The following is an 18,745-nucleotide window of genomic DNA, read 5'->3' as shown; positions in this document are numbered from 1 at the left end:
GCAGCGCTTTCCCGTTCTGCCTTCAAACCATGCTTTCCCGTTCTGCCTCCCAAACCAACCCTCGAACCTGAACCCACTCGCCCTGCCCGCCGCAGCTTCGCTCGGCAGGCCTGCGTGCGAGCTGCGCTTTGTGCCGACCGCGCTGCCTTTGTCGCGCAGCGCGAGTGGCGGCAGCTGCCCGTCGCTCCGCTGCTGCCCTCGGGCGACCCAACCACGCGAGTCCACGTCCTCGCCGCCTCGACCAGGGGTGTCGGTTGTGTCACAACACGCTCCACCGCAGGCTCGCCGACGCTCTAGCTCTGCTACTGCCACGCGCCTTTGCAGCGGCTTCCGACGCCGAGAGCTCCGGCGGCGAGGGGCAGCGGCCGACTGCAATCGTGCAAGGGGTGGTGGTAGAGCTGAACACGCCCGTCTCTTGGCTGTACGAGGCGTGCTCCCACCCGGACGGCTTTCTATACGTGGTTTGCTTGATGCCCCAGTCACAGCGAACGCGAGGGTAGGTCCAAGCACATCCCTGCTGAGGCACTAAACCGCAGTACCAGTAGCTTCTCCAAGTCGCTCTGTTGGTCCCCTTTTGGGCGCACGCGAGGGAAATCGGCGCACGAGCGGAGTAGTAAACACCGAGACGATACGTCAACGGTAAACGAGAGAAAAGACTTAAGTTTTGGGGGGTCGCGCCGTCCCCCCCCACGCACACTGGCCCCGCCGCGTCAGCCCGTGTGACGCCGCGACCCTGGGCGCTGGGGACGCGCTGGGCACGCGCGCACGCAACGCGGTTTTCGAGATATATCGAGACGAGAGCGCAAGCGTTTAGTATTACCCCGATCACCGCCACGACCGTCCTCGCCGGTACGTGTGACCTCACGTACGCAGCAGTGCCAGCTTCCACGCCGCACCCTCAGGGCTGACGAATAAACGAAAAGTGCGGTTCAACAAAAGTGCGTGCTTGCAGCTCCAGCAGGCAGTCTCAAAGGTCTACGGGTCAGGTGGCAGGCTCCCCGTTTCCCTCGTTGTCGCTTTCCGTCGATGCCTTGCACTGCATCGCCTTCTCGTCGGCGAGCTCCGTGCTCGAGCGCGCGATCTCCGCGTCGAAGGCGCGCTCGCGCACCCGCAGCTCGTTCATTTTGCGGTCCTGCTTCCCCTTGCGGCGGCACAAGTAGCAGAGGCCGCAGCAAAGGGCCGCCGAGAGAACGAGCACGCCAGTTACGGCACCCCCAGCCTCTGCGGGGTGCTCCTTTGCCTGCTCCTCCATTTGTTCGATCACCTCCTCCACCGTCTCCACGAAGGTCTTGTGAGGGTATGACGGTGGCCGTGGAGGCGTCGGTGGCGGTGGGAACGGCGAGGGCTTGGGCGGTGGGAGTGGCGAGGGGGAGGGGCTCGGGGAGAAGAGGCTCGGCGGAAAAACAAAGTCTCCTTCATCGTCGCCCGGCGCGGCGCCAGACTCCCCCTCTGGTGCGCACACCTCCGCATCGGGTGCCGGGATGTCGCAGTCCTCCCAGCGCTGGCTCGGGTCGGTGGTGTAGCACCAGGCGCTGCCCTCGCTCCGGTCGGGATTGCGGCAGTAGTTGTGGTCGCCGAGGCCAGTGCCCGGGTGTGTGTCTGGCGTGATGTGCGTGTGATTGTGCGGCGAGTGATCGCTCCACTTTTGGCACGTCAGGCCGTACTTGGTGGTGCTGATCGTGCCCCGGTATACGCCACCGCCCTCTCCTCCGACACCCTCCAAGACGAGCTCCAGCGAAAGCTCGGCCTTTGGCTCTCCGCGGCGCTTCCCACCCTTCGGGTCGCGCTCGAGCGGGGCATGCCAGTCGATTTCTTCGGCGACTACCTTTACAACAAGGCCCACCACCGGCGGCCCCACGACGGCGTCCTCGCCGCCTGGGCGGACGCGATGCGCGCCCCGGCCAACGCGCCGGTCGTGCACGGCGACAAGGAGAAACCAGAGCTCACCCGGCAGTACAACGAGGGGTACAAGGTCGACCTCGCGGAACCCCATGCGGGACCGGGAGGATGCGATGAGGTGAATGAAGTCAAGCTCTGGACGCCCCTCCTCAAGACCTCCTCGCCGGGCGTTGGCAACGCCTCGAGTGGCGGCACGCCCGCCTCCGTTGGCCACTCCTACGCCTTCGGCAACACCGAAGAAAAGGCCCGCCGCCTAAACATGGGCTGCAAGGCGCGCGGGCAGCCCGGCCAACCCTTCTCCCACAAGACCGGCCACGGCTACGTCAAGGCGCATCGCGGTTTCTACCACGACGCGATCTTTGTCAAGCGCAACAACTTCAACCTGCTGCTCCACGAGACGTTCGGCGGCGGCTTCTCGCCCACCGCCGTTCTCAAGCTGCGCCGCCTCGCGCGCAAAGTCGCGCGCGGCAGCGTTGACCGCACGGCCTACTCGCCCAACCGGAGGGCGCCTGGGTCTAAATTTAGTGCGTGTGAATGAACTTTAGTGACAGTTTAGTGCGCTATTTAGTGTGTGTTCGAGTGCGTGTGTAGTGCGTCTTTAGCGCAAATTTAGCACATATTTAGCACATATTTAGTGTGTTTTATCTCCAATTTAGCGCCACATTTAGTTCGCTTTAGGTGCGGGCAGCTGCAGTACATTTAGTGTGGGTCCCGCATCTTTAGTGCGGGCACGCACCTTTAGCACGGCTTCCCGGCCACACCACAGCTAGCCAGGGCCGCGTGCTTTGCTCCTTGGCTGCCAAGAATGCACCACAGGAGATGCCTGGCCCCTGCCCTCACGACCCAAAGGCAGGCTCCCAGTGAGGCTAGATATGCAGCCCTCCAGAGCAAGATCTCCCAACTGAGCACAGGCACAGCACCAATTCCCGAGAGGAGGACCAGCACAGTTGAATGCGCCACCGCAAGCACCACCTCCGACCGCACAACCCATGCTGTGCCCGTGACCACCAGCTGTAATAGAGTAGAGGCGAGGGTCGGTCTTGGAATTTCAAAGCCAATGTTGAACCAAAGGATGAAGGATCCAGACCACGATGACAGAAACGGCCAAATGGCCATGATCCATGTAGTCACCGCAAGCAGCTTTACATACGCGTGTACTCGTACAAGCATGTTGGATCCAGCCCCAGCCATGCACCTCCTCCTAAGTGCAATGGCAACAGCTCAAAGAAGACCTCCTTGATTTTCTTATATAAATCTCCCTTCTGCATCTTTTGAATCGGTCCATCCTGCCGCGCTGCGGCTTGCTTGGCCCTGGCCTCGTCCCGTGTTGCCTTCTCCCTCTCTAGTGCGTGCACGTCCCTCGCCACAAGAGCCGGATAGTTATTGTCAAGCCAAGTCTGCTGATCTTTCGAAATGGTAAGCCCGGAGAAGCAGCCCGGAAAGCACCGGAGGTTGATATTCAGCTGAACAACCTTCGTTCGGTTAGGGACGGGACGGGGAACTTTTGCGAGTGGGCAGGGGACTGCAGGGGGACAGGGGGAGGGAGGCCCAGCGAGGGGCTGCGGCTGGATCCTACTGCGCGGCTGGACTAAAGACGCACTAAACCTCGCTAAATCTGGATGTAAAGTCGCAGTGAACTCGCGCTAAATTTGCGCTGAATTCGCGCTAAATTTGCGCTAAAGTGCACTAAAGATGCAGTACATAAACACTTCACACCAGGCGGCGGACCAGCTGAGTAACAAACTTTCGCACGCTCAGCACCTCGATGAGGTCACATGGACCACCAAGAACTGGCACGGGCTGCAGATGCAGCGCTTGTCTGTCGTTCTCCACACCGCCGTGGCGTGGCAGACGGTGAACGAGCTAGCGTGCGGGGACAGCGGCATTGTGCACGGTGCTAAGTGCATTGCCGTTCTTAACGGAGTCGCTTAGGCGGCTCCGGTGGTGTGCCGGTGATAGTACTAGCACGCGCCAGTTCGCACCTGTGTCGAGCCTGTGTGCTCTGAGACAGAGTTCTTTTGTTTAAATTCTTCTCAATAACAAGGCTGTGAAGGCCCACGCGGGTTCGTCCAGCCCGCGGTCTCACGATGGGTAGCACCGCCTGCCAGCTGTGCACGCTGAGGTTGAGCGGCACCCGCACCGCCGGCGAGTATGGCCAGGCGTCGGCAGAGGCGGCGGCTGACACTCCGGTGTGCTCACTCTGCCTCGGCACCCTGGAGGAGCGCACCCTCGACGCCGCCTGCAGGGCCGTGGCCGAGGCTGCCGTAGCGTATGAGGTGACGCAGTTTACGCTCAACATCCAGCTGCCGTCGAGCATGCTCGTGCGAGAGCGCGCGGCGAAGCTCAAGCCGTCGCCCGCCGATGCCGCCGCCGCCGCCGCCGACTCTGCCGCCGCCACCCGCGCCGACATTGTGGACATCAAGGAGGCGCTGCGCTGGGCTCTGATGGATCGGCTCGCACGCGCCACCGGGCTGGCGAGCGCCACCGACGCCGCCCTGCAGATCAGCGTGCTGGTGCGGCGGCCGTGCGCGGAGGAGGCCATGGCCGATCTCGACCTGCTCCGCCCGCTGCTGCCTCCGCCGCCGCGCTCGCGGCCCAAGCGCAAGTGGGGGCGGGGTGGCGGGCGGGGCGGCGAGACGGCCGGCGGGCAGGGCGGCGAGGCCGGCGGTGGGCGCGGCGGCGAGGCGGGCGGGGCCGAGGCCGCCGACTCGATTCGGTCTGTGCTCAAGGCGCTCTCAAGCGAGCGCGCAGACCAGCTGCTGCGCGCGTCCGCGCTCTGCCCGCCGCAGCCGCCGAGCCGGCCGAACGTGCTCTCGGTGTCGGTGGAGCACGCGGCCGTCTTTCTGGGCGGGCGCTACCTCAAGCTCTCCCGCCAATTGCCGCAGACGGCGTGGATCATCGACGGCGAGAGACTGCCACCTTCACCGCCTCCACCGTCGCCGCCGCCACCCTCGCCCCCACCTCCGTCCCCGCCGCCAGCTGCCCTCCTCACGCGCGCCCTGCCCTATGCCAACAAAAAAGGTGTGCGCAAGTGCCCCAGCTCGGTCGAGGAGATCATCGCCGCGCCGGTGCTGAAGGCCTTTGGCGCCGCGAGCCTCAAGTTCCACTCGGTGGCCCCGAGATCACCCGAGATGGCTCGAGATGGATCGAGATGGCTCGAGATGGCTCGAGATCACCCGAGACGGCTCGAGATGGCTCGAGATCACCCGAGATCGCCCGAGATCACCCGGGATGGCTCGATCACCCGCACCTCGCCCCTTCCGGCGGAGAGCTTTCCATGAGACTCCAGCCGCGCCGGGCACGCCTGAGCGCCACCCCATGACTCGTCCACGCCCCCCCCCCCCCCCCCCTTGCGCGCGGCTGCCGCCGTCCCCACCGCGTCGTCACGGCGCCTCTGTTTGTGAACAGGCCACCCCTTCATGCTCGAGGCTCGGCGCTGTGAGCGGCGTCTGTTCACAGCTGGCGGTGTGAACAGGCCACCCCTTCATGCTCGAGGCTCGGCGCTGTGAGCGGCGTCTGTTCACAGCTGGCGGTGTGAACAGGCCACCCCTTCATGCTCGAGGCTCGGCGCTGTGAGCGGCGTCTGTTCACAGCTGGCGGTGTGAACAGGCCGTCCCTTCATGCTCGAGGCTCCGCGCTGTGAGCGGCGTCTGTTCACAGCTGGCGGTGTGAACAGGCCACCCCTTCATGCTCGAGGCTCGGCGCTGTGAGCGGCGTCTGTTCACAGCTGGCGGTGTGAACAGGCCGTCCCTTCATGCTCGAGCTTCGGGGCGCGCACCGCAGCGCCCTCCCCGCCGGCGGGCTGGAGGCGCTGCAGACGCAGATCGCGCAGTCGGGTGCGGACACTTCCACCACCATCACCACCACAACCACCACCACCGCCGCCGCCGCCGCCGCACACACGCCACCACGGAGAGCAAAATTGAGAAAGAGAGAGACAGAGACATAAAGACACACAGACACACAGCCCTGCGCATGAGGGAGCCGGCACGGCGGCGGGGCGCCTTGACTGACGGGCGGCGGTGACCACCCCCTCCACCCGCACCCCCTTCACCCTCGCCTCCTCCCCCGCACCCCTACCTCCATCGCCTCCTCCTCCCGCACCTCCTCCGCCCTCGCCACCGCCTCTGCCCCCCCCTCCCTCGCCCCCCGCCTGCAGGCGTCGTGCACGTGCCGGAGCTGCGCGTGACCGAGGCGCTCGTGCAGTCACTCATCAAGGAGGGCGAGGACGGTCACTGTAAAGACTACCGCGCGGTGGTCCGGCTCGGGCGCGACGTCTCCCAGGTGGAGCTGAGATCGCGGGAGATTGCGGGAGATTGCGGGAGATTGCGGGAGATTGCGGGAGATTGCGACGTCTCCCAGGTGGAGCTCGACGCGCTGGGCCGACAGTGCCCCGTCGAGCTCGCGCAGCTGACTCCTCTGCGCGTGCTGCATCGGCGGTCGCACGCGTCGCGGCCGCGCTCCGTCTATGCGCTGCGGGCGACGCGGCTCGCGCCGCGCTTCGCCTCGCTCGACCTCACCACCCAGGCACCACACACACACACACACACACACACACACACACACACACACACACACACACACACACACACACACACACACCACATGCACACACACACATGCACACACACACACACACACACACACACATACACACACACGCGCGCGCGCACACCGGGCCTTGGACTCTGAATGCCGTGGGGCTCCTGTCACTTAGACGTGGAGTTGTGAGGGGTAGCCCGGCCCTTGCCCCACCACCTCGTGTGTGTGGAGGAGCCTACCTTACCTACCTCACCTAGGCGGGGACGTACGTCAAGGAGTTTGTGCACGGCGACTTCGGGCGCACCTCGCCCTCGCTCGGCGACCTGCTCGGCTGCGAGGCGGACATCCTCCAGCTGGACGTGCTGGGCGTGCGGCCGGCGCGCGAGAGCGCCCAGCCGCCGCCGCCCCTGCCGCCCTTGCCGGAGTGATAGCGGGGGACCGGGGGATGGGGAGGGATCGGCACGGTGACCGCGCGGGCGCGTGTGAGCGGACCACCCGGGGTGATGATAAAGTTAAAGAAAACGCTCGTCCAACCTCCAACCGTTGCTGCTTGCTGGTTGCTATCCCTCCGCGGCACCCGGCACCGCGCGTCGGCGCGCCGCGCCGCGGGTGCCCTGGTGCGCCCTCTCTTTCTCTCGTGTTTCACATGGTGTTTGTGCGGGATCGTTGTTTTGTGCAATATGTGCCGCGCGTGCACGCGGGCGCCTGGAGTGTCTGGGAGAGAACGCGTCGGGGAGAGGCGCCTTCTTTCTTTGTCTTTTGGAGGCTCATTCTCAGGCTGTCTCCGCGCCCGAGAAACTCGTGTCTCGACCGCCGGTCCGCGGTCGCGGTCCAAAAGCGAGAAGGAGACGGGTGGCGACATAACGACAGGTAACGGGCGCTGCAACTCTCGCCGCCGCTCTCAGTACTGGTGCATGCGCTCCAACGTCCTATCCGCTTCGAGGCTGATCGTGCGTGCTGGGCCGCGCAACTGGCGGCCGCCTCGCCCGCCTTGGACGGCCCCAGCGCTCGGGAGGAAGAGGTCGAGTCGCACCTGGGCACGCACACACAGGGGAACGGGGAAGGGAATGAGGACCGGGCCTCTGGCGGCGCCGCACGCGGGCGCCCGCACCGGCAGATCGGCGGGCTGCGCCATGCCCTCGCGGATCCGGTGCAACGTGCCGCCGCCGCCGCCGCCGCCGCCCGCTCCGCCGTCCTCGTCGAACTGCTGCGCGAGCTGCGCGCTCTGACGTCCGTCCGCGAGGCCGCCGCCTGGGCCGCCGCCGCCCGCGGCTGCGCCGCCGCCGCCGATGCCTCCCACCCCACCGCCGCCGCTGCCCGCATCAGTGCCGCTGGCAAAGCCAATGATGCTTGTCGCGCCGTGGCCGAGAGAGCGCCCGCCGCCGCCACGGCCGCTGCTGCTGCTGCCGCCGCCGTCTCTGCCACCGCTCCCGCCGCCTCCGCAGCCGCCTGCGCCTGGGCCGCCGCCGAAAAGGGCCGCAGCGCCGGGCGGCACGATCGGCGTGCCGTCGAGCGATTCGCCCTGGGAGGGCAGAGGCCGCGTGGTGGTGAGGCGGGGACGTCGCCTCTGACGTCTTGTGGTCGCTGTGCGAAGCCTCGGCAGCCGCTGCTGCGCGGAAACACACCCGCTACTCGTGCCACTGCTACTCCTGCGCTGCCGCCGCTGCTGCCGCTGCTGCCGCTACCGCTGCTACCGCTCGCCTCCTCCTCGACGCGGACGGCGCTCAGCTGAGGGAACGCGCCTCCGCCTCCGCCTCCGCGGTGTCTCGCTGCGTTCATCGCGCGCTGCGTGGCGGTCGGCGTCGGAGAGGAGCAGCGGTTGGCGGCCGAGCCGAGCTCGTGCGGCGACGGCTGCTGCGGGGTGTCCTTCGCCGAGGCGCGCGAGTTGAGGCCGAGCGTGTCATGCCGGCGGAAGAAGTGGAGCGCGCGGTCCTCGAGCTTTGGCGAGAGGAGGCCGCGCGAGAAGAGGAGCGAGTAGAGGCAGTCGCCGCTGCAAAAGGAGGCGCCCTCGAGCTCGGCCGAGGCGCCCTCGCCCGAGGACGGCGCGACGATCCAGCCCGACGCTCCTCCCGACCCGACCCACGCGCGGTTCTTGCACCGCTCGAGATCGGCGGTGAAGGAGTGGACGTACGGGTGCGTGGTGAGCCGGCTGCAGTTCTTGCATCGACTCGCCGACCAGCCTGCAAGGTCCGCGGCTTGCCTAACGCCGCCGCCTAGCTCCGACATCCGGACTGCACGCAAGTGTGAACAGGTTGGAGCAGCAGCTCCGAGCACGGCGCCGCAGGCGCCTGTTGATAGGTCCAGGTGATAGCCCTGGATGGGCAATGCATACGCCTAGTTGGGCCTCAGATCACCCGACCGCGTCCCGGTGCTCTGTGGTCGGATTTGTGACGCCGCCGCACCCACCGCGCCGCGGCCGGGGGAATTCGGCCGGGGGCCCTCCGGACGGAGGCCGAGGATGGCCGTGGCGGACCGGGACGAGCTCTGGGAGGTAGAGTGTCAGTGTATATATTGTAGAGACCAACCATGTGCACAATATTCTCAGTCTAGCTAAAAGCCGTGAATGCGTTGCTGGGGCCGTACAGAGCTTGATGGTGCTTCGTCGGCGTGCGTCCCGGAGCGGTGCCGGACGGGCGGTCCGTGGGACAAAATCGGGGGACAAACTTTTTTTGGGTGGTCTGTTTTCTTTCTTTCTTTCTTTCTTTCTGAGCAAGTGCTTGTGAGGCGCGCATCCGACATCCGCATAAGTACGCTCTCGGCCCCAGCTTCGGCTGAGGGCTAACAAGCTGCCGAGCCCAAATCTCTGTGAGAGTCGTGATTTCTTGTTGGTCTTCAAAACTCTCTCTCTCATAAGTAAAGAAATCAGCGGAGACCCTCCCCGGGCCGGGTAGTTTCCAGGCAGGTAAACCCGGGGGGGTTTCAGGTAGCCCGCAAAATACCCGGGTAGGTAGACCCGTGCGTGGCTCACCCTCGGTCCTCGGTGCTCGAGAGGGATCCCGACTCGGGCCTGATGGAGGCATACACCAGCCGTCGCCAAAGCCGTGACTGGTCTGGCGCGCAATTTTCGGGCACCTGGTCTAGCACGCAAGCCCCCCCAGATCGATTCGTGATAGATACCTCCGGTGGTCCGCCGTCGTTCGGAGGATTCGCGCAACGCGATGTCCCTATGCTGCGTGCCGGTGCGGTCCCCTAGACGGCTCTTCCTTGCCGCCCTCTCTGCCCTCGGCCTGCTCACTCGCGCCGCCAGCCAATGCGCAAACATGTATTGAAGAAGGATCCGCACTTGGCATTCGCTCGTGGCGGCCGTGCGGACTTCCGCGGTCGCAATGGCGCGTACTCTAGCGTCCTATGCTTTCCTGTCAACGCCCGGCCGTGTGTCTTGTGAGCTTGTTTGTGTCTGTGTGTCGCTCGTGCGTGTCGTCATCATCTGTCTCGCGTCCAGCCATACCGCGTTGGTGTCCAGTGGGTCCTAAGCTGCCGCGCCAGTCTGGGGTCGCATCAATGGCCCGCGTCACCGGCTCGACGTGTCGCTGCACGCGCACGGGGACGAGTCAGCGCTGTCCCAAGCCCACGGCTTCATCGGACAGTCGTTCGGCTGGCGGGCGGCGCGCTTGCGCGCAACGGCAAACGCGACCTATACCCGACGGAAGGGCGCTTCCGCACGTCGGGGAGGGCGCCATCGAGGGCAACGCGGCGATGTACGAGCTGCCCGGTCCGCTCGCGACCGAGTTTCCCTTCTCGCGCTTTCGCGAGGCAAGGCAAGCGGCGATGCTGTCCTTCCCGCCCAGCGTGCAGCGACGCAACGCTGGACGCCTCGTCAACGGACCTGGTCGCCGGGGCGGCGAATGCACCTCGCGCCGAGCGCAGGCTCGCCGATACCCTTTTCGGAAAACTCAGATTTTCTTATGATTGTCTGGCCATCCCGATATTTCCACTTTCGTATTCACAGCCTATTATTCACAGGACTTTACCCGCACACACTCCTCGGCGCCCACGAGCTCGAAGCCGTCCTCCTCCTCCGCCGCCTCCTCCTCGGGCTCGCGCCCTCCCTCCGCCGGCGGCCAGCGGTACGCCGCCAACGGCCCAATGGGCAGCGCGCTCAGCGCGCTGCGCACCGGGTGGAAGGCGGCGTCGTCGAGCGCGGCGCGCAGCGTCTGCAGCGGCGTCGGCCCGCCGCGCCTTTCGGCGGTGACGAGCGTCTCCTCCTCGAGCACCAGCTCGTGACCGGCGAGTACGAGCTTGATCATCGCGGGGGAGAAGCCCGAGAGCAGCTGTGTGCCCGGCGCGTCCGCCGCCGCCGCGAAGCCTGCGCCCGCCGCGCGCAGGTTCCAGTACAGGATCCGCGGCGGCGGGTATGGCTGTCCACAAACGGCGACGCCCACCTTGGCGAAGCGTCGCTGCAGCCGCTCGTGGTGCGTCGCCCACGACGCGACATGGCCCTCGCCGTGCGCCTCGTCGAAGGCCATGTCGCTCAGCACGAGCAGGTCGGGGATCTCGTCCGCCGACAGCCGTGCCGCTTGCACTGCCGCGAGGATGTGCTCGCACGCCGCGGCGAAGTCCGTCGACCCGCCCCAAGGCGCCGCGGCCAACGCCTCGACCTTGGACCGCAGCGAGCCGCACCCGCTCAGGTCGACCCACCGAGGCTTCGCCTCGAAGGTGAGCACCCGATCGCGGAAGGCGGGCGCCGCCAGCTCGCTCGTGAGGATGCCCAGCCCGATCGCCGCCTCCATCGGAGCTCCGGTCATCGAGCCGCTCACGTCGACGAGCGCCACCACCTTGCCCATGTCGACGCCGCACCGCCGCAGCGTGGAGCGCAGCGCGCCGAGGTCGCCGCCACCGACGGCCGCCGCCGCCGGCGCCGCGGCGGCAAGCACCGCGCGCGCGCGCTGCTCCTCCGCCTTGAGCAGCGACGCGCGCACGCCGTCGCGCATGTCGGCCCATTGCGCCTCTACGAGCTCTCCCTCGGCATCCGACATGAGGCCGCGCCTGTCGTAGTCCATGTCGTCGCCGAGCGCCGCCATGACCATCTGTTGCTCCATGTGGATCATGCAGCGCGCGACGATCTCGTGCGGCCCCGAGAGCGCGCGCCCCTTGACGCCGCGCTTGCTCGCCATTTGTGCGCGCAGGTGGCGGCGCGCCGCCACGCGAGCCGCGTCGCGAGGGTGGCGGTTGCCCGTCTCAGCCTGCGCGCGTGACGGCACCTCGCGGAGGCGCTCGTTGAGGAACGCCTTGCGATGGCGCGCCAGGCACGTCGACGCGACGTGCGCGAAGCGGATTTCGGCCCACCGCTTGGCGGCCATGAGCACCTCCGTCGTCCCGAGCGCCGCGTTGAGCGCCGAGACGAGCTTCCGGTACTTGCGCCGCGCCGCCGCCTTGTTCGCGCTGCCGTACAGCAGTACCGCGAGCTTGGAGGCGGTCGCGTCGTGGGCTGAGTGCTCGCGCGGAGCCCACTTGCCCACAAGCGAGAGCTTGAGCGGCTTGCGGTCCGCGGCCGCCGCCGCGTTGAGCTCGGCCTCGTCCTCCCGCAGCGCCTCGGCCATGATGTCGAGGCAGCGGCCCTCGACGGCCGCGGGCGTACTCTCGAGAGCGATTATCATCGAGAGGTCCTTCCAGTAGCCCATCGTGGGGACGAGCGGCAGCACGGCGACTACCGCCTCCTCGCCAAGTGTCGACCAGATCAGCCGCAGCAGCTCATGGAAGAGACGCCGCTCGCCCTTGCCGTCGCGAGCGGCCCTGGTCTGGAAGGCGAGGATGACAATGTCCGCCTTGGCTTCCACCGTGATCGCTTCCTTGAGTGCCGCGGCGAAGAGGCCTTCGAGCGCGGACGTCGAGAGTCCGCGCACGAGTGCCGTGTGCAGGTCGAGGAGCTTGCTGCCCGTGGTGGCAAGCGACGGAGCGCCGTTCTCTCCGATGATGCGCGAGTCCATCGCGTTCGCGAAAGCCATTCTGCGTGTTGGGTTGGTTGGGTCGTGGTTGCGGTCGTGGCTGTGTCGTGGTCGCGGCCACTCTCTCGACAAAAAATAATTAAAAGCCGTCCTCCCCCCTCCCGACCCGCGGATACTCCATGTTATTTGCGATGCCTCGGCCTTCGTTCGACCCCTCAAGCTCGAGAGGCGCTTAGAAAAAAATGTGTGAAGTCTGTCGTCAAGGCGTCGACGCGTCCCATCGACGCGTCCCAGACAAACACAAAGCACCGCCCAAGCCATGTCGCACGCCGCCCTCAAGCGCCTCGCCAAGGAGTACAAGGAGCTCCTCGCCTCGCCCATCCCGAGTGTTTCAGCGGTCCCTAACGAAGACAACGCCCTCGTGTGGCACGCCAACATAGCCGTGCCGCTCGAGGTGGACACGTCGACGCTCCTAGTTGCGCCAATGCACCTGGTCATCCAGTTCAAGGCAGACTATCCTGCGTCGGCACCTAACGCTGGCTTCCTCGTCCACTGGCCGTACCGCATGGGCGCCAGCAGCATCGGCACTGAGCACGACGGGGCGGAGCTCAAGGGCGCCCAAATAATCTGCCTCGATATCCTCGGAAACTTTGGGCACCACCACAGGGAGTGGGCCGGACAGCGCGGATCTGGGTGGAGTCCGGCGTACTCGGTCTCGACGCTGCTGCTCAACCTGCAGGCGCTCCTGCTGGAGCTCGACGGCAGCCTGAGCCCGCGGGAGAAGCGAGATCTGTACCAGCGCGCACGGAGCTACCGCTGCGAGATCGGCGATTACGAGCACTCGGGCGAAGCGCCGTACCCGCCGCTCGAGACGGAGACGCCGACGGAGCTGGCCGAGGCCACGCCGCTGGCGGCAACGCCGGTCGCGCGGTGCTACTTCTCGCTGCTCACGCACGAGGAGGCGACGCTCGGCTACGGCGTGTACTTCGAGAAGGGCAAGCCGAAAAGCTTCGGCGAGCTGATCTCGTGGTCGGCCTTCCACGAGCAGGGCCTGCGGCAGACGTCGCAGAAGGAGCCGTTCACGCACTGGCTGCCCGCCTTCATCAACCCCGCGCACGCGAGCGAGAGCCCGCAGTGGGCGGCGCGCATGAAGGCGTCGCTCGCCGAGCTGGCGAAGGCGACCGGCGGCAGCGGCGGCTTCTCCCCGCCGCTCGCCGTGCTCCCCGCGCTGATCAACTCCATGGTCGTGGAGATCAACCGCGGCGACAAGGCCTCGGCGATCGCCTTCTTCGAGGCGCTCTCCTCCTTCTGGCGCGCGCTCCACTGGTGCGTGACGACCGACGGCACGCTGCGGGCGGAGGCGGTGCGCACGGTGCAGAGCTTCATCGAAGACCGTGCCGCGCGGCACAAGCGCGCCGTGCCCGACGTCGGCTGCCTGCTCGCGCTCGCCACGGCGCTCGTCGGCGAGTACGACCGCGCCAAGTTCGTCGACGCCTACCTCGACGAGAGCTTCGTGCGCTGCGTGATGTGGTGGCAGGGCGAGTGCCGAGCGGAGGCGGCGGCCGTCTTCCGGGCGACCGCTGTCAGCCGCGGCATCTTCCTCTTCCAGCTCACGGTGCTGCGTGAGGTGATTGGCGACGCCCCGGCCTCGACCGCTGAGGCGATGGACGCGTCGAACGGCCGGGTGCCCGAGCGCCTCGACGCGCTGCAGGCGGCGTGGAAGGAGCTCACGGGCAGCGCCGAGCCGGCGAGCTGGGACGCGTACGCCGCGGCCACCGGCTGCTCGCCCGAGACGCGCCAGCGGATGGGCGCCACCACGGACGCGTGGATCGCCGAGTGCGTGAAGCGCGCCGCGGAGGCCGGCTACTCGCGCGGCAAGGGCAAGGGCAAGGGCGGCGGCAAGGGCGGAGGTGGTGGTGGCAAGGGCGGCGGCGGCGGTGGCAAGGGTGGCGGTGGCAAGGGCGGCGGTGATGGCAAGGGCGGCGGTGGTGGCAAGGGCGGCGGTGGCAAGGGCGGCGGCGGTGGCAGGGGCGGCGGCGGCAACGGCTACGGCAAGGGCGGCGGCGGCAAAGCTGCGCGGGTGTGATGAGACAAGCCGCTCAGGCTCACCACCCCCACATACTTTTGAGTACGTTGCATGAGCATGTGTACAAACCTGTGTGCCACCCGAAATCCATAGTGTCGCTGGTATGGTTTCTTTTGTTGAAAATTTGCGAAGTGCGGCTTCACTTTGGTGGGAAAAGTAATCCGAGTGGCAAACCCGCGGCCGCAATGAATTCACGAAGGGCAGGTTTTTCGGGGGTGGAATCTGTGGAGAGAATCTGGGAATCTCCTCATCAAGGATCCCCACCTCGTCGAGAAAACTTTCACTCCAAGACATAACAACAACAACACAATCAATTTTTTAAGGTGCCCTTGCCTCCGCCCCCCGCGCCGCCCCCGAGTAGTCACCCCGAGGCCGAGCTACCGCCACACCCGGACCCCTCACAACCCGACGCCATCCAAGACCGTAGTGATTGCACGGTCTCCGACATTCCCGGATCGAAAAACTCCACTTTTGTAGGGGGGCTATTCCGCCGAATGACCAGCGCAAAGCAATAACAGCTATTTGGGTCGCAACATGCGCCGCCTTCGGTATCGACAATCCAGCCTGGGTAGCAGCACGAACCGTTCTCAATGCGCATCTCGTCCAGGCAGCACTTTCGGAGGTCGCCGTTGACACGGCCAAACACTGTGTTTCTGCTGCTGTGGCCGCAGCTGCAGGCCCCACCGCCTCTGCTTGTTTCATCGCTGTTCTGTGCCGGACGAGTGCAGAGCCTTCCTTCGTCCGTTTCGAATATGGGCACGTCGCTATCATCTCCGCTGCACGTGCCCATCGCGATGCAGAGGCATAGGTCGTGCTGCTCCTGAGACGTGACATGTGGCGTACGATACGAGCGGTACGTTTCGATCGTATGGCACAAAAGGATACCACCTGAGCGAAACTGCCTTGACCATTGACAGGACGTCGCCTCAGCTGTCGTCGAGCACTGGGAATGGCGAGTGGCTGAGCCAGCGCCCGGCATTTTGCACATTGGGATGTCGCACACTCCCCAAGCGTAACGTTGCCATCTCCATTCAGGTCGCACGCCTCCAGTGCGCAAGGGGGGAGCTCCTGAGCACTTAGTCGGCCATCTGCGTCGGCGTCCACACATTCCAAGTAACTTCCCGTGCACTCATCATACGGCTGCGCCTGGCCAAAGCACGAGGCTGGATCCATAAGCCATGGACTGAGCAACAGCAGCATGATGTTTCTGCCTGTGTTACATTGTCGCGTGCGCCGCTGGGCAGGAAGCATGTGCACGCAAAATGCGAGGCGTTACGAACGTTACAAAATCAGTTGCGCAACGCTATTACGCAAGGTTGCGAGCTTATTACGACAGCGATCCTATGCTACAAATCATCTTGGACGCTCTTCCTCAAGTCATTAATTTTGAAAAAATCTCTCTCTTAATTTTGAGGAATGCGTGAAACGGTATGAGCTAGGTAGGTAGGTAGAAAGGTGAAGAACAGCCAGGCTCGGACTGGACACCAACGCGGTATGGGTGGACGCAAGACAACAACAGAGAGAGATTTTTAGCAATACCAAACAACTCTAACACTCAAGACAGATGATGACGACACGCACGCACGAGCGACACACAGACACAAACAAGCTCACATGAGCTGCCACGCCTCCACTGTATTCGTCGTAGGGGAATTGATGCGGCGGATGCGGGCGACCAAGGCCGTCTGCCCTCCGCCCTCGATAAAAACAACTCCTTTTACCAACCTCTTGTGAAGGCGCCGAAGCTGGCAAGGCCGCCGTCTCTGTGCATCTCTAAACCCGCACACAGGCACCTCTATAACCCGCCGGCCGTCAACCTTAAAGCACCGCCGCCGCCCTATGCGCCGTCGCCCTCCCCACCGCCGCCCTGAGCCGCCCTCCCGCTGCCCGCGCCAGGGCAACAATGGCAGAGGCGGAGCTCGCCAAGCTTCGGCGGCTGCCGGAGAACCGCCGCTGCGCCACCTGCAAGCACGAGGACCGGCTCGGCTACAACGCGATCTGCGTAAAGTTCCAGATCTTTGTGTGCGGCGATTGCAAGTCGGCGCACCAGGCCTTCTCGCACCGGTGCAAGAGCGTGACGATGTCCAACTGGAACAAGGACGAGGTGCGGGCGCTCACAGGGGCGGCGGGAGGCGGCAATTTGGCCAACATGGCGAAGTACTTTGCGAAGCTGCCCGCCGACTCGCCTCAGTGGCCCGTCAAGGGCTGCCACCCCAACGACCTCAAGGAGTTTGTGCGGATCGCGTACGAGGAGAAGCGCTGGTACTCGGACGTGCCCTCGCCCGGCCCCACCGGCAGCGCGACGCCGCCGCCGGGCAACGCCACCCCGGCCGAGCCGGCGACGCTCTACTCTGCCTCGGCGCCGGGCTCCTATGCGGGGGGGATGGACCTGCTGGGAGGGGACTCGATCACCGTCGACCGCAGCGCGGGCGTCTCTGGCGGCGGCTTTTCCGCCTTTGAGGCCGGTGGCCGTAGAAGCGGAAGGCGGATTCGTGTATTCCAACTAGCGCTCGCGCGGGCTCAGCCGCATTCGACTGTATGCGACCCGCTTCGCCTCCCTCGTCTTCACGGCGTGCTCTGAGTACACGGCCGACACCGGCCTCCCGCCCTCATCTTGGCGTCTGCACCTGTGTATCCCTAGGCCGCGGGCACGCCAGACGCCTGGGCCAGCTTCTCCGCTGCGCCCGCGCCGGCGGCGGCGGCGAGCGGCGGCGCCGACAGCTGGCAAACCTTCTCCAGCGCGCCGCCGCCCGCGCCGTCGCCCCCGAAGCGCGCGTCGTCGTCGCGGGACGGATGGGCGTCTTTCTCCGCCGCCCCCTCGGGCAGCCTCCCGCCCGCCTCGCCCAGCGCCGCGTTTGACGACTTCGTCTCCGCGGCGCCGGCGGGGACGGCCTCCGCGCCGCCCTTGCGCAAGTCCTTCACCGCCCCGAGCGGCGCGTGCGTCGCCTCGGCTGGCACCACCGCCTAGACGCGGGCACACCTTCCGACTAGTAGCGGTCGAGAGGACACGGAGTCCGCTGCACTCCGCCGTATTCCGCGAGGAGCCGTTGCATCCGTAGCTTCTCGTGTCACTCCGCCGTATTCCGCGGGGAGCCGTTGTATCCGTAGCTTCTCGTGTTCACGCGGTGCTACGAGTGCACTGCACGAGGCCGTCTCTTCCCTCCCTCACTTCGGCGCGTCCGTGGTGACGTAGGCAGCGGCGTCGCCGCACTCTCAAGCTCGTTTGCGGGCATGGGCGTCGGCTCGAGTGGCGGCGCCGGCGCCGGCGCCGGCGGCCTCAAGGGCCTGCCGGTGCGCGCCGCTCGTTGCCCCACGTTTTCCCTTCGGCTGTATCTCGGCTGTATCTCGGCTGTATCTCGGCTGTAGTCCCGTGCTGCAGTTCCTCCCGCCTCGCTATATCTCGGCTGCATCTCGGCTGCATCTCGGCTGTAGTCCCGTCCTGCAGCTCAAGCACCGACGGCGACCCGATCGAGGCGGTGGTTCTGGTCTCTGTAGGCGGGCGCGATGATGCCGCCGCCGGCGCCCCGCCCCCCCATGGGCATGATGGGCGGCGGCATGGGCGGCGGCATGGGTGGCGGCATGGGTGGCGGTATGGGCGGCGGCATGGGCGGCGGCATGGGCGGCGGCATGGTTGGCATGCGCCCGATGGGCGGCATGGTTCCGATGGGAGGTGTGGGCGGCGCGATGGGCGCGATGGGCGGCATGGGCGGGGTGGGCGGGGTGGGCGGGATGGGCGGCGGCGCGCCCATGGGCGGCATGGGCGGCATGCCCCCGCCGGGCATGTGCGGGCAGATGGGCCAGATGGGAGGCGGCTGCGCTCCCAACCCGCTCATGCACGGGATGCCCGGCGCGATGAGCATGGGCAGTGGCGCGTCGGGCGGCGCCTCGGCGGCGCGGCGCAGTGTCTCTCTCTCACGATTGGCGCTGTGAGTAGGCGGCCTCGGGGTGGGCGTCGGCGGCGGAGCGGCGGCGGCCGCCCCCGCGAACGGCATGCTGCAGCCGTCGAAGAGTGCTCCGGGCAGCAAGAAGGACATCATGTCGATGTACAACAACCAGCCGCAACGGATGGCGCCACCGAACTTGCCCTTCTGAGGCGTCGGCGGTCGCGCGCCGGCCCTCCCGCCCGCCCGGGACGGCCGGCGAGAGTAGTGGGGTGCTACGTTCCTCGCGAGGGGCTGAAGCGCGCGGCCCACTGCCGGCCACCAAGCCTGGCGGTCAACGTTGGCGGGGCTGGGCCCCGAGGGGTTAAGGGGGGGGGCCAAGGGGGGCCAAGGGGGGGTTGGGGGGGCCCGAAAGGGAAGCCTCTCCCGGGGGAAGAAAAAAAGGGGAAACC

General features: G+C 66.4%; 6 protein-coding genes across 6 annotated transcripts in view; 4 read left to right on the top strand and 2 right to left on the bottom strand.

Annotated features, from left to right (window-relative positions):
• Positions 1-915, top strand: part of EMIHUDRAFT_202368 (hypothetical protein) — a gene marked incomplete at both ends in the record, with an annotated part of 1,147 nt that extends 232 nt beyond the window's left edge. The window contains 3 exons of the mRNA XM_005785533.1: positions 109-253; positions 325-461; positions 874-915. Of these exons, the coding sequence (XP_005785590.1) occupies positions 109-253; positions 325-461; positions 874-915 (324 nt within the window). The remainder of the gene's footprint in view (positions 1-108; positions 254-324; positions 462-873) is intronic.
• Positions 916-982: 67 nt separating this feature from the next.
• Positions 983-3,090, bottom strand: EMIHUDRAFT_202367 (hypothetical protein; the record flags this gene model as incomplete). The annotated part of the gene is made up of 4 exons (XM_005785532.1): positions 983-1,288; positions 1,463-1,702; positions 2,661-2,729; positions 2,809-3,090. The coding sequence occupies 4 exons, from the start codon at positions 3,088-3,090 to the stop codon at positions 983-985; spliced, it is 897 nt and encodes a 298-aa protein (XP_005785589.1).
• Positions 3,091-3,959: 869 nt separating this feature from the next.
• On the top strand, positions 3,960-6,979 carry EMIHUDRAFT_434070 (hypothetical protein). The gene is made up of 6 exons (XM_005785531.1): positions 3,960-4,803; positions 4,921-5,009; positions 5,643-5,735; positions 6,059-6,183; positions 6,262-6,363; positions 6,699-6,979. The coding sequence occupies exons 1-4, from the start codon at positions 3,987-3,989 to the stop codon at positions 6,086-6,088; spliced, it is 1,029 nt and encodes a 342-aa protein (XP_005785588.1). The 5' UTR covers positions 3,960-3,986; the 3' UTR covers positions 6,089-6,183; positions 6,262-6,363; positions 6,699-6,979.
• Positions 6,980-10,382: 3,403 nt separating this feature from the next.
• EMIHUDRAFT_434069 (hypothetical protein) lies at positions 10,383-11,928 on the bottom strand. Its single transcript, XM_005785530.1, has one exon. The coding sequence runs from the start codon at positions 11,739-11,741 to the stop codon at positions 10,395-10,397; it is 1,347 nt and encodes a 448-aa protein (XP_005785587.1). The 5' UTR covers positions 11,742-11,928; the 3' UTR covers positions 10,383-10,394.
• Positions 11,929-12,612: 684 nt separating this feature from the next.
• On the top strand, positions 12,613-14,554 carry EMIHUDRAFT_434068 (hypothetical protein). Its single transcript, XM_005785529.1, has 2 exons — positions 12,613-14,329; positions 14,366-14,554. Exons 1-2 carry the CDS (start codon positions 12,646-12,648, stop codon positions 14,410-14,412), a joined length of 1,731 nt encoding a protein of 576 aa, XP_005785586.1. The 5' UTR covers positions 12,613-12,645; the 3' UTR covers positions 14,413-14,554.
• Positions 14,555-16,315: 1,761 nt separating this feature from the next.
• Positions 16,316-17,380, top strand: EMIHUDRAFT_631915 (hypothetical protein; the record flags this gene model as incomplete). Its single annotated transcript, XM_005785659.1, has 2 exons — positions 16,316-16,873; positions 17,054-17,380. The coding sequence occupies 2 exons, from the start codon at positions 16,316-16,318 to the stop codon at positions 17,378-17,380; spliced, it is 885 nt and encodes a 294-aa protein (XP_005785716.1).
• Between the last annotated feature and the right edge of the window lie 1,365 nt (positions 17,381-18,745).

Source organism: Emiliania huxleyi (assembly GCF_000372725.1).
Source record: "Emiliania huxleyi CCMP1516 chromosome Unknown EMIHUscaffold_16, whole genome shotgun sequence".
NCBI lineage: Eukaryota > Haptophyta > Isochrysidales > Noelaerhabdaceae > Emiliania > Emiliania huxleyi.
The sequence above is the reverse complement of the archived record's forward strand: the minus strand, read 5'-3'. Positions and strand labels throughout refer to the sequence as shown.

What these genes read in the sequence shown, in the direction of transcription:
- EMIHUDRAFT_434070 (XM_005785531.1), top strand. Translation starts at nt 3,987, where the DNA reads ATGGGTAGCACCGCCTGCCAGCTGTGCACGCTGAGGTTGAGCGGCACC. An exon ending in GACGGCGTGGATCATCGACG is followed by an intron (nt 4,804 to 4,920) that starts GCGAGAGACTGC and finishes CCAACAAAAAAG; the next exon opens with GTGTGCGCAAGTGCCCCAGC. An exon ending in GACGCAGATCGCGCAGTCGG is followed by an intron (nt 5,736 to 6,058) that starts GTGCGGACACTT and finishes CCCCGCCTGCAG; the next exon opens with GCGTCGTGCACGTGCCGGAG.
- EMIHUDRAFT_434069 (XM_005785530.1), bottom strand. Translation starts at nt 11,741, where the DNA reads ATGGCCGCCAAGCGGTGGGCCGAAATCCGCTTCGCGCACGTCGCGTCG.
- EMIHUDRAFT_434068 (XM_005785529.1), top strand. Translation starts at nt 12,646, where the DNA reads ATGTCGCACGCCGCCCTCAAGCGCCTCGCCAAGGAGTACAAGGAGCTC. An exon ending in CGGTGGTGGCAAGGGCGGCG is followed by an intron (nt 14,330 to 14,365) that starts GTGGCAAGGGCG and finishes GGGGCGGCGGCG; the next exon opens with GCAACGGCTACGGCAAGGGC.